The sequence below is a fragment of the Cucumis melo genome, chromosome 4 (genome assembly GCF_025177605.1).
Source record: "Cucumis melo cultivar AY chromosome 4, USDA_Cmelo_AY_1.0, whole genome shotgun sequence".
In the NCBI taxonomy this organism is placed as follows: domain Eukaryota; kingdom Viridiplantae; phylum Streptophyta; class Magnoliopsida; order Cucurbitales; family Cucurbitaceae; genus Cucumis; species Cucumis melo.
Genome location: NC_066860.1, coordinates 31,521,580 through 31,543,797, shown reverse-complemented (window position 1 = coordinate 31,543,797; position 22,218 = coordinate 31,521,580). Strand labels below are relative to the sequence as shown.

The 22,218-nt window shown below is 35.3% G+C and overlaps 3 protein-coding genes across 5 annotated transcripts; 2 read left to right on the top strand and 1 right to left on the bottom strand.

Moving 5' to 3' along the window:
* The first annotated feature begins 104 nt into the window (after positions 1–104).
* On the top strand, positions 105–3,469 carry LOC103486732 (mediator of RNA polymerase II transcription subunit 7a-like). Its single transcript, XM_008444779.3, has 5 exons — positions 105–331; positions 1,168–1,237; positions 2,217–2,383; positions 2,465–2,538; positions 2,877–3,469. The coding sequence occupies exons 1-5, from the start codon at positions 197–199 to the stop codon at positions 2,935–2,937; spliced, it is 507 nt and encodes a 168-aa protein (XP_008443001.1). The 5' UTR covers positions 105–196; the 3' UTR covers positions 2,938–3,469.
* A 1,268-nt stretch (positions 3,470–4,737) lies between these two features.
* Positions 4,738–20,615, top strand: LOC103486735 (pre-mRNA-splicing factor RSE1). 3 transcript variants are annotated; one of them, XM_008444783.3, is made up of 15 exons: positions 4,738–5,154; positions 6,024–6,158; positions 6,423–6,502; positions 6,647–6,730; positions 8,552–8,639; positions 8,760–8,920; positions 9,065–11,030; positions 11,250–11,560; positions 11,977–12,292; positions 12,419–12,574; positions 14,017–14,158; positions 15,330–15,406; positions 15,780–15,919; positions 18,063–18,171; positions 19,808–20,615. In XM_008444783.3, the coding sequence occupies exons 1-15, from the start codon at positions 4,987–4,989 to the stop codon at positions 20,003–20,005; spliced, it is 4,131 nt and encodes a 1,376-aa protein (XP_008443005.2). In that variant the 5' UTR covers positions 4,738–4,986; the 3' UTR covers positions 20,006–20,615. The 3 variants fall into 3 exon arrangements, with proteins under 3 accessions (XP_008443005.2, XP_050940028.1, XP_050940029.1); XM_051084071.1 differs by lacking the exons at positions 4,738–5,154; positions 6,024–6,158 and having other exon boundaries at positions 6,449–6,502; positions 6,586–6,730; XM_051084072.1 differs by lacking the exons at positions 4,738–5,154; positions 6,024–6,158; positions 6,423–6,502; positions 6,647–6,730 and adding an exon at positions 7,380–7,481.
* A 521-nt stretch (positions 20,616–21,136) lies between these two features.
* LOC127148988 (uncharacterized) lies at positions 21,137–22,059 on the bottom strand. The gene is made up of 3 exons (XM_051083426.1): positions 22,003–22,059; positions 21,693–21,924; positions 21,137–21,612 (listed from the first exon to the last, which is right to left on the bottom strand). Exons 1-3 carry the CDS (start codon positions 22,057–22,059, stop codon positions 21,137–21,139), a joined length of 765 nt encoding a protein of 254 aa, XP_050939383.1.
* Positions 22,060–22,218: the final 159 nt, after the last annotated feature.

Sequence of the window (22,218 nt, the reverse complement as noted above, 5' to 3'; positions counted from 1 at the left end):
AAACAAAACTTCAAAGATTGGCTAAAACAGAAGTTAATGATATTTTTGAATTATTACGTAATTTTGGAAGATAGACTAAATTTTACATAATCTACATAGTTTACATCTTTTATAATTTTCCCTCGAACCATCATACAATTAAACAGCCGCGAACTCATCCGTCCTTGTTAGACTTTTTTCCGATCAAGACTAAACCATGGCGACGGCTACCTATCCACCGCCACCTCCATTTTACAAGCTCTACAAAGATTACTTGCAGGATCCGAAATCAGCCCCGGAGCCTCCTCCCCCCATCGAAGGCACCTATATGTGCTTCGGTAGCAATTACACAGTGAGATTTTCTCTCCATTCCTTTTGAATATCGTGATTCTGTTTTCATTTCACACACCAGTTGAGTTCTTTTAGCTGTTTGCGTTGTAGTTGCACGTTTCATCTTTAATTCCATAGAGTTGACGGGACGTATGTATGTTCAGAATGTATTTAGGGTTTTCAGCTCTGAAGTTGTTGGATTCCGCTTCCAAAATCCTTCATATTATTCTCATTTTAATGCGGTTTCCTTGTTTTATTTTATTTTATTTTTTTTATCGAATTGATAATTTGAACATTGTCATGATAATTTGAATCTCGAGAGTCAGTTTTGATTTCACACACTAGTCGAATTCTTTTAGCAGTTTGAGTTTAATTGTACTTTTCATCTTTAATTTCATACAGTTGAAGGGGGCGTATGTATGTTCAGAATGTACTTAGGGTTTTTCAGTTCTGAAGTTGTCGAATTCTGCTTTCTAAAATCCTTCATATTATTCTCATTTTAATGCGGATTTCTTGCATGTTTTGATTGAATCGATAATTTAAACATCGTCACGATAATTTCAATCTCGAGATTCGGTTTTGATTTCACACATTAGTTGAGTACTTTTAGCAGTTTGAGTTTAATTGTCCTTTTCATCTTTAATTCCATAGAGTTGGAGGGGACGCATGTTTGTGCAGAATGTATTTAGGGTTTTTCAGTTCTGAAGTTGTTGGATTACGCTTCCGAAATCCTTCATATTATTATCATTTTACTGCGGATTCCTTGTATATTTTTGATTGGATTGATTATTCAAACAGCGTCATGATAATTGCTCTGGTTTTTTCTTCTTTATCTTGATTGTTCTGTTGTGATTTTAGACAGATGACGTGCTTCCAAGTTTGGAAGAGCAAGGAGTGCGCCAACTTTACCCTAGAGGGCCAAATGTTGGTAAGTATGTTTAGTTATCAGTCTTCCAAATTGTTCTCAATCAGTGGTTTTCTATTCAATAAGAATTGTTATTTGTCTCTCAATTAAGTTAGTGTTATGCTCTAGCATTTATCTTCTGATTTTAAGGTCTGTGGTCTCTGTTTTTGTTCGTTGATAAGAAAAATGGATGGACTCATAGTCCCCAAGGGATGTTCGCATTGTTTAATAAGGCCTGTTGTCTTTGAGAAAAACTTACTCAGAGGTTTGGTCTTTGAAGCTGGCAGCCATGGGTTTTCAAAAGAATAGAATACTTGTATTGGAGGAGGAGGGATGCTGAAGTGAAGGAACAATTTGCAATCCATCCCCATGCCAAGATTTAAAGGTTGAGGCAAATTGTAGAGAAAATGTACAATTAGCACATGCTGAAATCAAATTACAGTTAAAAGAAAGTTTTGATGAAGATTACCAGCTAGAGTTGTGGACTTAGCCGTATCTAAAGTAAATTACAGAGACACACACAAGTCCGAAGACGCCTACATGTGCACGCTTACACCTGCTCATACACACCCTTTTATCTACATTTTTAATCAGCTTTACAATTGAACCTAGGACTGCAGGCAGCCTATAGTTAGTCAGTCGGTCAGTTGGGTTTTTTTATTTTTGAATAAAAAATGGTTCGATAATTTTCCAGTCTCTTAGCACCAGTGTGATGGTTTTAAGGCCTTGACAATCGGGTTGGGATTTTCAGATTTCTATTTCTGTGAGTATTTGAGTTGTTCTATTTGTGATTGTGAAGACATGTGGTACTGTATTTATGGACATGAAATGTGTTAGTGGTAATGGTTGTAATGTTCTTTATAGATCTAAATTAAAGGCTCTCTTTACCTACAACACTTGCTCACTGAACTTGAATGGACTGCTTGGAGTAACTCTCTCCTCTACGGGCCTGCTCCTTAAACTAACTCACTTAGCTAACAGTATTACTGTGGTACTTTCTCAGATTATAAGAAGGAATTGAGATCTCTGAATAGAGAACTGCAGCTTCACATTCTGGAGCTTGCCGATATTCTTGTTGAGAGGCCGTCCCAATATGCAAGGAGGGTGGAAGAAATATCCCTAATATTCAAAAACTTACACCATCTGCTTAATTCTTTGCGACCGCATCAGGTGGATACTTTTAGAAATTTAAAATTAGTGTATCCATATCGGTGAAGTCATTTCATGTTTATTGTTTATTTTTTCTTGTAGGCTAGAGCAACATTGATTCATATACTAGAACTTCAGATAGAGCGTCGTAGACAAGCTGTCGAGGATATAAAGAGGTATGCTAATATATCAGAAATACGAATGTGGAAGAATTGATAGAATGACTAACCCTTTCACCACACCTCTTTTGATACATTATGAAATATCCCGGGAAAACTTAATTGCATATACAAGTTGGGATTTTTGGTTCCTTTATCAATGATCATTGTTTCTTTTCATATTCTTGGTGGTATGAGTCTAGTTGGTGGAGATATGTAGTATTGTAAAGTTTTCAGATCATGATTCAATGTTCTAATTTCGAAGTCTCGATTTCCATTTTGAGGCACCTCTTCATTGATTATTTTGCTACTTTTTGAAACACGGTTTGGCTTCTTCAATGATGTACTTTGCCTAGGAGGAGAGAAGAAGCACAAAGACTGCTCATGGAGTCACTTGAAACTTTGGATGGACACTAGTACTACCTCTTTCATCAGTGTTGAATTCAGGAAGTACAGTTCTTGTCTATGCTGAATGTCTCAAACTCGAAATCCTCGTATTCTACTGCATCTACTGATTTCATCGGTTCGGTTCAGTCAGTTCTAATGCATACACTGGCGCATCAATGACATGTCTAGGTAATTCTTAGGTATAACATCTTTGTCAATCTGTGCAAGATCCAGAAGCGACCACTCCCCCATTGTGATTACTTGAACATATTGTTAATGTGCAGATTGTAATTAATTGTTTGAACTACTTTGTAAGCTATAGTTCACCGGTTCGGCATAGGGACTACGAAACGCCGTTGAAAAGATCTGTTCTATATATTGTACGGAGTGACAGCCTATAACCTTGAGATTGGAAGAAATTAATGCTATTGCGTCCTTGGCTTCGGTAATGTTTCTCTCACTATGCATTATTGTTTGAAATACAACGTTCCGCCAGGCTGTGGGATGCAGCAATAACGATGGAGACAATGGTAACTTATCAATGAATAATTTGTTTGGTCAATTATTGATGCTTTTTCATATATTTGTGTATATGTATATATAATATTTCTTTAGTATGTCCATTACTTTCAAGCTTTGCTCATTGTTGGCCCGTTATTGGCTTGTCATTTTGGAGATGGAGATTGAGGTGTAATGGGTTTTGGTCTGCCACGTATTTAACATGAGAGAAACGAATTTTTTGAGGAAGAAGACAATTGGTACTCCTAAACTACTATACTATGCACTAAAATTCTAAATTAATTTGTATGATTTAGAAAATTTAAAATTTTACAGTTTAATTTGCCAGTAATTTATAACTATTTTCATAATTGTTCTAGCAAGAAAGGTTATGAAAAAATTCGTATTAATCTAGGTAGATACCAGATAGATAGGTGCGGAATTGACGAGATGAAAGTTTGATGGATATAATTGTAACCATCGTTATTTTATATGATTTTTGCAATTCCCAACAAAATAAAATAAAATAAAGGCTGTTTCACATAGTAGAACAAAGTTGGGCCAATTCAAATTTTCTTGAACAACTATATGGCTCATGCAATCGAGACAAAGCCCAACTTTTCTTAAATTTTATTTTCAAAAGGTAAAAGTAGAAATGACATATTCAACTTTTAATTTACTGACTATAATCATTACATTACATTGGTTCATCATAATCTTTACGAATGATTTGATTTAAAAAATGAAATCCTGAATAAGTACTTATAAGTATTCGACAAGTTAAAAAAATTATTATTATTTAGAAAAACAAAAAAATGATCCTCTTAAAGATTTGTTTATGGAGCTTCCAACCAACTATAACATAACTATTATGGTATAAATATCAAACGATATTACACTATTCGAAGGTCTTAACTTCTATCTATTCAATTGCTAAATAAAAAGATACATTTTTACAGTCTTTACTTAAAAACTAGCCAATCTACTTTCAAATCTTAAATTCAATAAATAATAACAACAAATTTCTTTTTGCAAATATAGTATACATATATATTTTTATAGTGAAAATTTTAATATATATAGAAAAACTCAACTATAAACTAGAAATGGGGACTAGATTTAAAATTTATTTAGAAACATTCGAAATATAGAAATTAAAAGGGAATAAATTGAAAATAATATCTTAAGCCAATAAGTATGAATATAATTTGATAATTTCGTCATATGGTCATTTAAATTAAATATAATTTAATGTAATCTCATATTGGTTTCAATTAACAATTAAATAAAATTGCATATTAAAAACAATAGATTGAGGCAGAGGTGTAATGATGCGGACCCCGTGGACACTTGCCTCTCTCACACCATAATTTCTTCCCCGATGGAATAATCATACGCTTTTCTTCTCTTCTTCTTCCCCAAAGCTTCTCTCTCTCTCTCTCTCTCTCTCTCTCTCTCTCTCTCAAGAACACTCTTCTGTTTGCGATATCTCATCTTCATCTTGTTCTTCATGTATTTCTTCTCTTTCTTTGTGAATTGACAATAATCCATCCTATTGTTTGAGTTTCAATGCGTTAGCTGATGGCGGTTTCTGAGGAGGAATGTTCATCTGCGAAATCGCGATCTTCATCTTCCACTTCTAGTTCCACGTATTACTTGGCTAAGTGCGTCCTCAGAGGCAGTGTCGTTCTCCAGGTTCTTTACGGTCATATACGCTCTCCGAGCTCTCTCGATGTCGTCTTTGGCAAGGTTTGTTCTGTTTTTTTGTTGTTAATGAACTCTTCTTCATCTTTGAAGTGTTTCTTCATTCTTGATTGGTTGGCATTGGTATAGTTGTTTGGACTTACAGAACCAATTGGTTAGATAGAGCAATCAGCTGTTCTGTACTTCAATTGGATTGAAGCTTGTTTCCTCTCGTAATTATTTAACTTCTGGAATAGGTCTGCATCGTGTTTTTTCCTCTTATTCAAGTAGTAAATGACGACTGTTGTTCGTTGCTTCAGAAACCAGAGGCATTTCGATGCTTGGTTTGTTGGCGTGGGTATTTTAATGTTAGGATGTAGGTTCATCGTTTACAGGACTTTAATTTTTCTAATGGTGTAAAAATGTGGATCTCATGCATCCTGCCAATTTCTGTCTGCAATGGAGGGATTTCATTTCATTCTGAATCTGTATAGTAACGCTTCTTATTATAATCATTGGTATGTTAAGAGGTCGATATGCATGAAGATGATTTGCATCAGAGTATTATTACTAGAATTTGTGTTTTGAAATGGAAAGAACTGTGACGTTGGGGTATATCATGGGTGCATCCATAACCTGATGTTTTGTAAAGGATATTTTTTTTTTTTATCTTCATCTTGTTTATGAAAGCTCCTCATTGTTTGTTAAAACCTTTCCTATTGTGCATCCAGTATGATGCCATATTTAACAAGTAGCTTGATCAACGTATTGTACCGTACTTGTTGTGGTTGAAACTACTTTGTCAATTTGATGCAACATAGGACTCCCGAATTTCTAAATTCTGACGGCAATTTAATTGTCAATATTGAGATTACTAAACATATCTTTAGCCTTGGATAGATCTAACTACAATAAACTGGTGAAACTTTATTCAGGAGACATCCATAGAGTTGGTGGTTATAGGCGAAGATGGCGTTGTACAATCTGTATGTGAGCAGGCCGTGTTTGGCACTATTAAAGATATGGCCATCCTACCATGGAATGAGAGGTTTCGACCGTCATATACACAGGTTAGGTTTTATTGATTTAATGTATGAATTGAGAGATTTACAAAGATCAGTGACTGGTAGTTCACTCCAATATTTAGCTGATAAGATAAGAACTCACATACAATGAGTACCTTGGAGTGTATTGTTGCTACATATTCAATGTAAAAGATTTATGGAGTTGAAACCTTCTCATCAGGAATAATATACTTATTCATGGCATGGCCCTATTGGAGATATTCTACTTCTATTCTTGACAATTCCAATAACATGTGCCATTTCTTTCAGACGCTGGGCAAGGATCTTCTCATTGTAATTTCCGATTCTGGAAAGCTTTCATTTCTCTCATTTTGCAATAAAATGCACAGGTTATCTATGATTTATTGCTACTATTATTTTTATGCATACTTTTTGACTCTGTTATAAAAGTATGCTCTTGGATTTACTGCAGTTTCAGTGAGTTTATTTCCAGAAAACCAGGTTCAATCTTAATTCCCTTACTGTTGGCATAGGTTTCTTCCTATGACACATATTCAACTTTCCAATCCTGGAAATTCAAGGAATCAGATAGGGAGAATGCTGGCCTCAGATTCGAGGTTTGTAGCTTTTGCGAATGGAAAATTTATTGTTCTTTTCCTCATACTCCATTTATTCAAGTTGAAGTTGTTAGGTTATCTGTTTTCTGCATCTGATTTCACATTCTTACATTCGTTCTTTCATTGATTTTGGTTAAAGTTTTGCCTCAACTTTGACTGTCTTCTTATTCTTATGCTGTTGCTTGGATTTGATCACTATATTTGACGGATATTCTATCTTAATCTTTACGCACATGGCTTCTGTGTAACTTTTGCTGCAGTTGCTTGGTATGGTAACATAGTGAGCGTGGCTGTTTCTTGGTAGCAATTTCTTATAAATACTATTTCTTTATTGGGAAGTTTTTTTTGGTTTATAGAGCTGTGAACATTTTAGGTAGGTGTGACCGTAAATTGTTTTATTCTTATTTTCTTTCCTTTGGGCCTTCTTACTATATATCCTATAGGAGAGCTATGTATCTTGCCTTTTAATCATTGCAATACAAATATTCTATTCCATTGAAATTAATATGGTATTAGTGCAAGAGGCCTTTTGATTAAACTCTTGCATTGTCATTTCCTTTACCATTAGTGTTGATCTTCACTTTTTGGGCCTTCTACCAATTTTTCAGGCTCGTAATAAACAACTAAAAAGTTATAATGCGATGCTTGCAAGTTTTTTTATGACAAGCTAGAGGTTCTTCTCGGATCCTTGCAAACACTCACAAATAAGGCTAACTTAACGAATGATTCCAACCAAGAGCTTAGTTAGAAGGTTGAATAACTCTGATCGAATTTAAAATCTATGATGGCCACTTATAGATCCTAAGACAATTTTACTAAAGAATCAGCTTGATCAAAACTAGTTCAATGAATCGGTTTAAACAAAAAATCTAAAGGAAAATTTGGAAAAAAAAGCTCACAAAAGGGATTGAATAAACACAAGATTTTTAATATCATTAATCTGAATTTTGAAAAGTATATCAAGCCTTTTTAAAGGCCAAATAGATGTTCAAAGGTCCAAAAACTCAGAAGTCATTCAAAAGCTAAAAAATGAAAATTGTAGAAAATAAGACCAAGGAACATATAAATTTTTTGAATACTAATTGAGAAGTCAGAATGCAAAACAAAAAAAGTGTAGAAATGCTCCAATTTGTCTATCAAGCCATTTTAAAGGCCAAATTGATGTGCACGTTTGACCAGGTTTAGCATTATAAATTCTAATGCAGTGCACACTCGACATCTTTCTGTCCTCTGTGCCATCTTCCAAACCGTGACTTTTTCCATGCCATCTTCACTCTATTCTCTCCTAGACCCATTGAACTAACTTCATATATAAATTTGAGCTCGAGAATATTTGTCTATGCAATGTGAAAGCCTCTTGAATCTTCTTTACCTTGCTTTTTGGTATAGCTCCTTTGGATAAATGCAATGGATTAATGGTCGGGTTCACATCATTGTAGATTGCTAATTGCTATTTAGTGATGGTATTTCTTATTTTTCATCTTGAACCTCGTATAAGGGGAAGCCATAGCTTTATAGGCACCTAGAATGAGAGCCATATTGGGTTCTAATTTGTTGCTTTATGATAGAGTAAGTAGCAAGACATCATTTCTGTGATGCATCATGCGTTATAATGTTTACCATTGCATCGTTTTTATACCAAGCTTCTGAGCGACATATGTTCTATTAGTATCTCTCCTTCCCGATTGTGACAGCTTTGGAAATGTAGATGTACCTTTCTCTTTTTTAATAAAATTAAAATAAAAAGTAAAGGGGAACATAAATATATTTGTACATACTCGTTCATTCTTTCTCCTTACACCATGATCTTCTTTTTTCCAGTGGATGCTTTATTGCTGCTAGTGCATATGAAAATTGTTTGGCTTTATTCTCCACTTCAATATCTGCTGGTAGTGACATCGTTGATAAGGTTGGAACGCTTTCTTACTCATAGATAACTCTAACTTTCATGCATATTGATATTAACATTTTACAAATTGTTATTTCATGAAGAATGTTCTGTTGAGAAGTTTTAGTAACCTGGTTTCAGAGAATAACTTATCCTCCTGATAGTGAAGGAGATTCAGTTGCTCCTCGAAGCATGCAGAAAGCCAGTATATGTGGTACCATATGGAGTATGTGCTTTATTTCAAAAGATCGTGGGCACCTTACACAGGACAACAATCCTATACTAGCTGTTCTTCTTAATAGGTATGGTGCAGATCCTATGCTTTAGAAGAGGGAATGTTAAAATTTCTGTTGAGTAGATAGCGTTTGATTGTGAATTATTATATGTTTGGTGTTTGATTATAGTTGGAAGTAGTTTTGTTATGTGCTGAAGACTTCATACTGCAGGAGAGGAGCGATTTTGAATGAACTGCTATTATTGGGATGGAATGTTAGGGAACAGACTATCCATGTTGTCTGTCAATTTTTGGAAGATGGACCCCTGGCGTATGAGGTTGTTGAAGTTCCTCAATCTTATGGATTTGCACTTCTATTTAGGGTTGGTGATGCTCTCTTGATGGATCTTAGAGACGCTCACAGTCCCTGTTGTGTTTATAGAATTGGCTTACATTTCCCTCCCAACGTGGAACAAAACTTTATTGAAGAGTCATATAGAGTACAAGATGCAGATGACGAAGGACTATTTAATGTAGCTGCATGTGCGCTGCTGGAACTAAGGGATTATGATCCCATGTGCATTGACAGCGATGATGGCAGTTTGAATACAAACCAGAATCATGTGTGCTCTTGGAGTTGGGAACCGGGCAATAATAGAAACCGTAGGATGATTTTCTGTATGGATACAGGAGATCTCTTCATGATAGAAATGAATTTTGACTCTGATGGCCTGAAAGTGAATCAGTCTGCTTGTCTTTACAAAGGTCAACCATACAAGGCTCTTCTGTGGGTTGAAGGTGGATATTTGGCTGCATTAGTGGAAATGGGAGATGGAATGGTCCTGAAATTAGAAAATGGAAGACTGACATATGCAAATCCCATCCAGAACATTGCCCCAATTTTGGATATGTCAGTTGTTGACAAGCATGATGAGAAACAAGACCAAATGTTTGCATGCTGTGGAATGGCACCTGAAGGGTCTTTAAGGATTATTCGAAATGGTATCAGTGTAGAAAATTTGTTGAGGACGTCTCCAATTTACCAAGGTATAACGAGTATATGGACCATTAAAATGAAACTAAGCGATGCTTATCATTCATATTTGGTACTGTCATTTGTTGAAGAGACCCGAGTTCTATCAGTTGGCTTGAGTTTTATTGATGTCACTGATTCAGTTGGTTTCCAGTCTGACACCTGTACTTTGGCATGTGGTCTTTTAGATGATGGTTTATTGGTTCAAATATATCAAAATGCAGTAAGGGTATGTTTACCCACCAAGATCGCCCATTCTGAAGGCATTGAATTATCTTCTCCAGCATGCACATCTTGGTTTCCAGATAATATTGGTATAAGCTTGGGAGCAGTTGGACATAATGTGATTGTTGTTTCCACTTCTAACCCTTGCTTCTTATTTATCCTTGGAGTTCGAAAGGTTTCTGGATATGACTATCAAATATATGAAAAGCAATACTTGAGATTGCAGAATGAATTGTCATGCATTTCAATTCCGGAAAAACATTTTGCTAAAAGAGAATCAAATTTTCCTATGAACTCAGTTGAAAATAGCATTATGTCTGCCCTTCTGAATGAGGTGAGTTGTGATACTATTATTGTTATAGGCACCCATAGGCCTTCCGTGGAGATTTTATCTTTTGTTCCCTCTATAGGTCTTACAGTCCTTGCTTCAGGAACTATTTCATTGATGAATATATTAGGGAATGCTGTTAGTGGATGCATTCCCCAAGATGTAAGACTTGTTTTAGTTGACAGGTTTTATATTCTTACGGGGCTCAGGAATGGAATGTTGCTTCGTTTTGAGTGGCCTCATACTACTATGATGAACTCATCTGATATACCTCACACTGCTGTTCCCTTTTTATTGTCTTGTTCCGATTCTTTCAGCAAGGAATTTCATAATGCTGATATATTGGAGAAGCACGAGGATGAAATTCCTTCTAGTCTTCAATTGATTGCTATTCGTCGTATAGGGATCACTCCTGTTTTTCTGGTTCCTTTGACGGATAGGCTGGATTCGGATATAATTGCTCTAAGTGATAGGCCATGGTTATTACATAGTGCTAGACACAGTCTTTCATATACTTCCATATCATTTCAACCGTCAACACATGTAACTCCTGTGTGTTCTGCTGACTGCCCTAGTGGACTACTATTTGTTGCGGAAAGCAGTCTACATTTGGTGAGGAGCCTTATAAATATTTTGCATAAACACATATCTTTTACATGGACATGATTTATCTTTTGATTAATTGCAAGTCTGTAAACATATGATGGCATGTATTTGCCTCAGGTGATGAATTGGGTTATGTTTCTTCCTGGTATTTTTGGGGTATGAGTTGTGTATATTGATGATAGTGGACCATTATTTCTCATCTAATTAGTGCCTTCAATATTCTAGGTAGAGATGGTGCATACCAAGAGACTGAATGTGCAGAAATTTCACCTTGGGGGCACCCCAAGGAAGGTCCTATATCACAGTGAGAGCAAATTACTGCTTGTGATGAGGACTCAATTGATTAATGATACATCGTCATCTGACATATGCTGTGTAGACCCTCTTAGTGGGTCAATTTTATCATCTTACAAGCTTGAAATTGGAGAGACAGGAAAATCCATGGAGTTGGTGAGGAATGGAAACGAACAAGTTCTCGTGGTTGGAACAAGCTTGTCTTCTGGTCCTGCCATAATGCCCAGTGGTGAAGCTGAAAGGTTTTGTGCTTCTCACACTTTTTGTTCATTGTATGTCTTAAAATGAAGCGTTTGTAATTATAATTTTTAATCCCAGTGGATGAAGTTTCTTGCAAATTAAGTTTTTAAAATTAATATCAAATTGCAATGTGTTTGTAAAAATACTTTTAAAAATTATTAGCAATTGCTCATGCACAATGCACATATGCAAAGAATGAGAATCTAGGCTAAATTCTTCTCTCCCCCTTCTCTTGGTTGTTGGAGATAAGCTTAAGAAAGTTTATTTATCCATCTTTTTCATTACCTTCTAGCGCTATAATGCAACATTCTCTACTGTGCTGGTTGAACTTGTAAATTTCTGCATTATCTTCCTCTTACATTGAAGATTTCTTCAAGTCTCTATTTTCATTAGTTTAACTGACTATATCCTTTAACAGTACCAAGGGTCGGATGATTGTCTTCTGCCTTGAACACGTTCAAAACTCAGATACTGGCTCAATGACTTTTTGTTCAAAGGCAGGATTGTCATCTCTACAAGCCTCACCATTTCGTGAAATTGTTGGATATGCTACAGAACAGTTATCAAGCAGTAGTCTTTGTAGCAGTCCAGATGATGCAAGCTCTGATGGTATAAAACTTGAGGAAACAGAAGCATGGCACTTACGGGTGGTTTATTCAACTTCATTGCCAGGAATGGTTCTTGCTATCTGCCCTTATCTTGATCGATATTTCTTGGCATCTGCTGGTAATGCTGTAAGTTTCATTCCTTCTGTTCTGTTTTTGGCTTGTTGTAGATTCTTCTTTTCCGTGCTTGAGATTTAAATGTCTTTTATGTACATCACATGATTGTTCATTCTTCATCTTATCTACTATTTTCAGTTTTATGTATGTGGTTTCCCAAGTGATAGTTTCCAAAGAGTGAAAAGGTTTGCAGTTGGGAGGACACGTTTTATGATAACATCTCTTACGGCTCATGTTAATAGAATTGCTGTCGGCGATTGTCGTGATGGTATTCTATTTTTCTCTTATCAAGAGGTAAGTTGTAATTGTAGTTTCTTTTTCATTCTGGCCTTTTATTTTTATTGTTCAAAGCTTTATCTTCTCAAAATTTCCTATGCTTTATCATACTATTTTCCTTCAAAATAAGAAAAAGCCTTTGATTGTTAGAATGAAACGAGAACCGCAAAAAGCCTACAAAAGCCACTGGTTGGTTGGTTCTAAGAATTCAACCAATTATCATTAAGATGAAGTCTATGAGAGGAGAATTTGGGAGTGACAGGTAAAATGGTTAGAATGGGCGATGCCTGGGATTATGAGAGTAGCTGCCTGTGTTGTGAGAAGAGGGTATTTGTATGGGTGTTTGGGGGACATTTGAGGTAGCTTATTTTGTGGGTAGTCTGAGATCTATGAGCAGAGAGAACCAGCTTTCACTCTAGATTGGGGAAGGATATTCCGATAGTTCCTTTTTGTGAAAGATTCTTAGTTTTTAATTGTAGACTCATAATATCACAGTGCATTGAAGAACTCACGATCTACGATATAAGAATGTTCCAGAGATACTGTGTTGTTGGTTCTTTTCTTTGTCGTAGTTTGTTTTTGCAGGTTGAGGAACTTGGATATCTAACACTAGTTTAGGTACCTATGTATAGCCAAAATAAAAAGCTACTTCACTAACACAATTTGATGACCCGTATGCCTTCTAAAAAGAATGTATTCCCTAGTGCCCAAATAATGATGGCGTTCCTCTAAAACACACTTGTGGAAGAGGTGCGCTTGAACAATTGGTTTCCCCAAAGAAAAATACTTGGTTACATCTTGCACTACACCATCTTTCTGCAATCCAACCAAGTGTGATCACAAGTTGCCATGTGATGGACTTCTCTTTTTTAAAAAAGATACTTTTTTTTAAAAAAAATTGTTTCATTTTAAAAAAATATTTTTGTTCTCTTGTGATTGAAGAGAATGCATGGAGATGGGTGCAACCGCCCAAGTATTGCTCTCCCCCAAATCAAAATATAATCAAATGCAGGAAAAAAAAAGTAGGGTGTTGTGTTTTTTTACCTTCTCTCCAATTTTCCCTGTTTTTTTCACTTTAACGATAAATCTAAATCTGCTCATGTTTTGAACTCTCGTAACCTACTCAACCACCGTGAGTATTGAAGGCAGAATAACCCAGACACCTAAAACACATTCCACCAAGAATCCCAACAGCCCATCCCATTGGTTTCCATCCATTGTCCTTCTCTTTGCTGGAATTTGTAGACTCATCCACCAAGTCCTCCTGAATCATTAAACTGGAAAATCTAGTTATGTGCACTTAAAAAATTATACCTCGGATTTCTCAATCATCTCCAAAAGATAATTGGGTAGGAAGGGTGGAGCTTTTTATGTTGCTAAATTTTTAGCTTGAGAATTTTTCTTTAATGTTTGATGGCATGTTGTCTTACACTGAGCTGCAATCGTTTCTTGGATTGTAGGATGCTAAAAAGCTGGAGCAAATTTACTCTGATCCTTCACAGAGGCTAGTTGCTGATTGTACTCTTTTGGATGTTGACACTGCTGTTGTTTCAGATCGTAAGGGAAGCATTGCTATCTTATCATGTTCTGATCGTTTAGAAGGTACATATTCTTTCTGCATTGTGCTTGAGGTCTGGAAATTCGGCTATAGCTTTTACTGTATGGATACTTGAAAATTGAAATGTTATCTTGGAGAGTTAAGTCTTTCCCCTTGATAAGAAAGTTTGGAAAAGCTTGATGTGATCTCTTCCTTCTTTTAGTCCCCATCAGCCATTCAACGTATATTTTACTAATTCCAGCAGATGTAGTAGTGAAAGCAGATTTTCTGACGCAGAATATGGGGGAAGAAAATCTGAAATGATATTATATATATTTTATGAAATGGGCATTGCGCGGATGTGTGTCTGCAAATAGAACAGCCCACAGCCTCAAACACTATAAAACAAAAATTAGCTTCTTGTCTACACATGAAGGGATATTAGGGATATTTATGAACAAGAAACGCTCCATTGATGAATGAAATAAAGGGTAAACTCCAACATCAATAGTTGATTGCAACAAAAGCCTCCAGTTGAAGATTAAATACGATAACTGAAATGAGTAGTTAGGGATATGATTGGGGAGTTCCTCCCCCATCCTCTTTTTGGAAGAAGTTGTTTCTTATGTCTGCCGAGGGTTGGTACTTGACGGTAAAAGCAATAATGGAGTTTTTAGGAAAGTTGTGAGGGACATTAACGAAGTTTGGTCCCTTGTGAGGTTTGATGTTCCCTTTTGGGTTTCGATTTCTAAGATCTTTTGTAATTTTCCATAGACAACATTTTTGTTTGTTTAAGCCCTTCTTATTGTGGGGCCTCCTTTTTGTGGACATAGAGTTTTTTTATTTCCTTCTATTCGTTCATTTTTCCTCAATGAAAGTTATTTCTACAAAAAAAAAAAAATGATGACCAATGGATTAAGGAATAGAACAACAAGAAGTACTTTTTATGTCAAAAAGGATGAGGGTAAACGCTTCTTTAGGAGTTTAAAGTTAATTGTAGTACTACAGCCTTGGTAACTCAAAGCCTACCAAAAGACTTCACATCATCTTTATATTGTCACATTGATTCATTCGTTCAATGATCATTTTTCTTTACCAATTTCTGTTGTACCGAAACTTCACTTGCATTTATGCCTTGTGGGGTAAATAGAAAATGGTGCACGTGTTTTGGTTTTTCTTACATTGCATTGTTGCCAAATTGAAACTGGTGCTTACTTTTTATTTCTCTATTGCCAGATAATGCAAGTCCGGAATGCAACTTAACGCTGAACTGTGCTTATTACATGGGTGAAATTGCTATGACCTTGAGGAAAGTAAGTTGTTGCACCTTGCGACATACGGCATGGAAGTTCTAGTGATATTCTTTGTTAATAGTTCTTAGAATAGTTAGTTATCGTGTGATACTTTTATATTAAGGTCAAAGCAGGTGGATCTTAGCGAAACTTTATTGTTATAGAATTATCTTGAATTTAATTTACAATTCAGGAAAAACTATGAAATTCCCAGATCCCTAAAGTAATTGATTTTCAGCCATGATGATATTCTACCATTTTAAGTTTTGAATGGTTATCATATTTCTCGTGGAAGGAACTGGCTTTAATGATATGCCTCAAAGATGACTTTTTCCTTCTTCATATCCGTCATTAAGCTAATAGCAGTTGCCTTTCTTTGGGGTTCTACATGTAGGGATCTTTTTCATACAAACTTCCAGCTGATGATTTGTTGAGAGGTTGTGCTGGCCCTGGCTCTGATTTTGACTCATCACACAACACTATTATTGCCAGTACACTATTAGGGAGCATTGTAATCTTCACTCCTTTATCGAGGTACATGCTCTTGATCATACAATTGACATTTTCAATGTTTATTCACCTTTCATGAATGGGAATGCTTACTTCTGTAGGTTCCCCCTGCCTGGCTGCCTTACTTTTATCTATGCAATGTCAATCCCTTAAAAGAAATGAAGAAAGAAAGAGAGATTTTTGTTTTCCATCTTTCATTGCAGTCGATGCGGGTTTCAATTTACAGAAATATCAATAAAATGTGGATGTTGAAATTTGAATATTTTTTGGAAAAAATTATATAAAAAAGGGAAATTACCTTTCTGGTCCTGAGTTCTTACTAATTTGTCAGTTGAGTCCCCGACTTTTTAAAAAGATTTTGTGTCCTTGAGTATTGAAAACTAGGTTTAAAGATCCTTCTAATAGGAATGCCAAAAACAAACAAAAACGACTTGATAGCTAATGGGGCAAAAATGACTTGAAAAAGATATATATGTATATATCCAATATCTCCCCTCCTCTCTCCTCTCTCTTGACTCAATGCCTGCCATTTCCCTCCCCTTCCTTTCTGGTGACTTTCCATTATCGACCCTCCCCCCTCAAATTAATGCCATTAAAATGAACGAAACAAAAATGTCACAAGCATAACAGTATCCAATGGACAATTGTAGTTGTAACTGGGAGATCCATAGGAATGAAGTTTTGACGCATGAAATCTAGTAACACACCTATATTGGCACTATCAAGCTCTTGAAATCATAATCTAGGGGGAAATGTATCTGGATTGGATTGGACTCCGGCGATAAGCCAATTAGGTAAGCCTTTTAAATATTTTGGGAAATAATTGATTAGAGAAAAAAAGCCGGAGTACCTTCAAGCAAAAGATGTTTGCTCTTGTAAGATCACTTAAATAATGGGAGAGGGTACTACATCTTGGGACCTTAAGACGACGATGGAATTAATTGGCTATGAGTGGAGTAGCCAATGCAGGATCCTAACATGCTCCTTCAAGATGCTACCTTTTTAGATCACCATTCTTGGATTGGATCCCATTTTTTTTCAATCAATATGTTTGAGCTTAGTGAGCTCTAATACCACCTTATAAAAACATAAGGTTCCATGTCAGAACCTTGGCATGAGTAGAGTAACCCATGTATCTTATACAGTGTATGAGGCCTCGATATTTTTTCTAAAGTGGGATCTTTGACATTTTTGGGTTCACTATTTTTGGATCAAATTTTTTCTTATTTCTTTCAATCTTTTTTTTTTTTACCAAATACACTTTTAGGTTTCATGGGCTATGATAGCAAATTAGATAACATAGATATTAGATATCATGGGGTCTTATCTCAAAACCAATTGGCTATGAGAGGAGCAACCATGTATCTTCTAAAGATTGTGAGGTCGCCCCATCTTTTCAATGTAGAATCTTCAACATTTTCTCTCATGAAGGTGCCTCTTTGAGTTCATCATTTTTTTTATCGGATTCTTTTTTTGGATCAAATGCACATTTAGGTTTTATGGACTTGGAATGATACCATGTTAAATCACAAATCAACCAAAAAACATAAGTTCATGTATTACAATAAATTTAATTATATCATTATCAATACTTCTAACAATTTATTTATGGGGGCGGTCATCTGTTTTATTCTTCAATTTTTTTCTTGCTTAAGCTCATTTCATGATACGAGTCCCAAGGTCACTCCATCTTTTCAATGTAGGATCTTCAACGTTTTCTCTCATGAAGGTGCCTCTTTGAGTTCATTTTTTTTTATTGGATTCTTTTTTTGGATCAAATGCACGTTTAGGTTTTATGGACTCTGAATGATACCATGTTAAATCACAAATCAACCAAAAAACATAAGTTCATGTGTTACAATAAATTTAATTATATCATTATCAATACTTCTAACAATTTATTTATGGGGGTGGTCATCTGTTCTATTCTTCCATTTTTTTCTTGCTTAAGCTCATTTCGTGATACGAGTCCCAAGGTTCTTGCGGAGTGTCTTTTTTCATCTGTTTGATGCTTCCACATAACATTTATATCACCAAAGGAAACCTTTAGAGTTGCCTGTGGCACAAATTCAAATTTCCCTGTGGATAAATTCATCGGGCTTTTGGACCTTCCAACAATATTATTTGGGTCGATCTCATTGATTATCTATTCATTCTGGTTTTTCAGGGATGAGTACGAACTTTTGGAAGCTGTCCAGGCTAAACTTGCAGTTCATCCACTAACTTCCCCAATTTTGGGGAATGATCATTATGAGTATCGTAGCCGTGAAAATCCTGTAAGAGTGATGTTTTGTTTTATTTTATTTTAATTTTTCTTCAGTGACATGGTTTTATCAGTAGTGAGACTCTGAAGTTAGAGTACCGATCATGAACTGATAAAATGGAATAAGAATATGTAGAAGACCCTAGCCTTAGTACTCTGGTCATGTGTTTAATTTCGTTACTCAACTTTTTCAAAGCTTTTCTTCTTGATGATGATGATATCTGTGTTAGTTTGGGACCAAATAATATTTGAATTCTTTATTAATTTCACTTATTTTATCTCAAGGGGAAAAGGTGTTCGACAATGTTTTCTATCGTTTGATTTAATTATTTAGAATTGTGGCCATCCTTTAAGCAATATTTTAAGATTACAACAAATGTGGATAACTGTCGGGTCTTTTAACTTCTGTTCCTGTTTGATTCACCTTGATTCAATATTGAATTTCTGCTCTGTAGTATGCATCTATTCGCCATTTTGTGCCTGGCTGTTGGGTCTTGCTACAGATTGTTAGATACAAAATAAATTTGTGGCCCCTTAGCTTTTTGAGTTTTTTCACATCAAACCCAGTGGACTGGGAGAAAATAGTCCAATGGAGCCCGTGGTCCGTGACTGTTAAGTCTCGTGTCAATCAAATGTATGTTCAAGATCATATCATATGTTGCACAATCAAAGAAAAAAAGTAAAAAGAGGAGGAAATGTTATCTTTATTCTTTGCTCAGTCTGAAGAATCTTGTATTTGCTATCTGTTTGCCACTAATAGGTAGTAGAACATTTGCATATTTATTTTGGTTTCATTGGAAAAGATGATAGATGAAAAAGAACTTACAAAAACCAAAATTTAGAGGAGCCAAAAGAATGATTATAGACCTAATTAGGCAAAGAAAGCTTGAATCCAAATGAAAAAGGCTGGTAGAATAATTACCAAGTCTTCAAAAATAGATGGGAGAGAGGCATTAACCTTGGAAAGAGGTCACACGTCTTCCCCCTGGTCATGACCCATCAAGCATTCTAAAACTTCTCTCGTTTCTTTCAAAACAAATAGTTCACAAAACTGGGAAAAGAAACTTGAAGAGATTTTGTTGATTGCAACAAACAACAAATTACAGTGGGCTAATTGATCGAATTAAAAGTTTAGTAGTATAATTGTAACAAACCACACAGTATAGGAAGTGATTGATCAAATAGAAGTTCAAGTGCGTAATTTTTACAAACCTCATAGTGGGTTTGTGGAAATTTTCATATTTGTAATTACCTAGAAAAGTTTCTAAGATATTTGGTTGTAAATAGAAGGGTTAGGATGAGTAAATTGGGCATTATTTTGGTGAGTAATTTAGGGCTCTTGAGAGATCTCAAGAGAGAAGGGTTCAATTACTTTGAAACACTTGGTTTTTATCTCATAGTTATTTATCTCGTATATCTCAATCTATCTTGGTTCTCCTTTGGTTCCTATCATGTGGCTTTTTCGCCATTAATCTCTGTAACTAGCATGAAATAAATTTGATGCACAAGATCATATAACAAGCATTGAGTTTTATGTGTTTTTGTTATCTTAGACTCCTGTTATTTCATGGTTCTCTTATTAAATCTGATTAAAATTTACTTATGCCTTCTAATGAAATTACTTATGCCTGGTTTGTTTTGATTTTCAGATTGGAGTACCAAAGATACTTGATGGTGATATCCTAACTCAGTTCTTGGAACTTACAAGCATGCAACAAGAGTTGGTATTATCGTCATCTGTTGGCCCACTAAGTGCAGTTAAACCGAGCTCAAAGTCGATGCCGGCATCTATCCCCATCAATCAGGTTGTGCAGCTGCTTGAAAGAATTCACTATGCACTCAATTAGTTATATAATTTATTAACCTTTCGTGGGAGCAAGCTTTGGAGTTGGAATACCCGAACTCAAAAAGCTTACATCAGTCAATACCTTCTGTCCCATCACCTACTATACTAACTATTGCGGTGGCGGAAAAACACATACAGCTGCGATGTTATTTTACAGAGTGGCCTGTGTAACCATTGATATTTAAAACGCTGGCAACTCCTCAAGTTACATTTCTCTCTATAAGGAACAGAGAGATTCCTGTACAGGTGAATAAATGTGTTTTTACCAATTTAAGCTGCCTAACATTTATTTTCCTCTGTAGTATATATAAATATATAATTTTATTATCTGAAAGTGGAGATGAATAGAGAGAGTATGGTGGCCAGTAAAGCAAAATCTCTGTACATTAGCTAAGCAATGAGCTACTTTAGTTGCTTCTTTTTTGTTATTTGTATTTATGTGTTGATTCAGGGTTTTGATAGACAATTTTTCTTTTAACCACCATTGGATAATAGTACCATTTGGGGGATTTGTGGTTCCTTCCTTAATAACTTGTACTCCAATGTGAGAAATATGTATAGTACAACCAACTCAAATGTGTCTTTTGGCTGCCAAATATTATTTTCTTCAGTATATGCAGGATATCTGATGTTCTTAGATCTGGAGTTCTCGATTTGATTTTAGCAGCAAGTTTTCCTCGGCATTCCGCTGGTGTGATGGTATGCTGCATCATAAGGGTAAGGATCTAGTTGCTAAGGGCCCGTTTGGTAACATTTCTGTTCCCTGTTTCCTGTTTCCTGTTTTCTGTTTCTTGTTCCCTGTTTCTTCTTTCTTTAGAACAAGAAACAGGAATATGTTTGATAACTGTTTCTGTTTCTTGTTTCTTTAAAAAAAGAAACAGAAACAGAAAATGTGTTTGGTAACTGTTTCTTGTTTCCTGTTTTTATTATTTATTGTTTAATAGTTTTGTTTGATTGCTCATCTTCAAGATTTATTTTTATTTTATTCACATGTAATTCAATTAAACATTAAGTTAAAATTTATGTCCTGCATTAAACATAAAAATGAAAATTATCAAAAGTACTTTATATCATTTAATACAAAAAGTCCTAGTGCACAAATAAAAGAAATAACATAAACATAAAATTGTATCTATCCTTCAAATGTTGCCCAAATTTGATTTGCAATATCATCTCTCGCTCGGGCCATTTCTCGTAAATGCTGTCGACTCACATCTAATTCAATTATATCCCTCTGCAAATTGGCCGAAAAATTATGTGTATCTTCAACGATCATTAATTCATTGCTAAAGTCATTGAAAAGATCATCTTCACGATCATTCAATCTAATATAATTGTGAACTGTGCAACATGCTATCGGTATATATTTTTGTGTCTTGATCGGGTACGGAGGCATTTGCTTAAGAATAGGAAATCGAGCCTTCAGCACACCAAAACAACGTTCGATGACATTTCGCAGTGAAGAATGTCGATAATTAAACACTTCTTCTCTACCTCGAGGGCGATGTCTCCTTTCTCTAAAATCTCGTAAATGATATCTTTGACCTCGAAATGGTGCTAAAAATCCTGGCATATTTGAATATCCTGAGTCGACAAGATAGTATTGATCTGCATGTAATAAAGCAAATAAAAAATTATCATAAACTCAAATATGGAATTAAAGTTTTGAAAAACACATAATTACTTACCTCTCTTAGGCATAGGAAATTTATTCTCGGGATTCTTGATACATTCTTGGAGTATACGAGAATCATTGGCCGATCCTTCCCAACCAGACATGACATACGTGAATAACATATCAAATGAACAAACACACATTATATTCCATGTTGTGTTAGTTTTTCTTCCACGAAACGGTATTTGTTCATTTTGGGGAATGCTTGCAGCAACATGAGTGCCATCAATAGCACCAATACAATCCTAAAGGATAATAAAAAAACATAAATATATTTCTAAACATTATATTTCTGAAAATAAATCAAAACGTTAAGGCATTACCTTAAAGAAAGGGTAATATTTTGAATTTGATACGATCTCCGTTGCTACAGTGTCCATATTGGGTGGACGAATAATTTCTCCACCAAGCTTGCAAACTTTCCTCAAAACCTTGTTAAAAGCTAGAGAAATAGTATGACCCGAATGTTGAAATCTTTCTGCTGCTATACGATTGCTTTCATTATGTGATATGATTAATAAGAATATAGCAACTTTTTC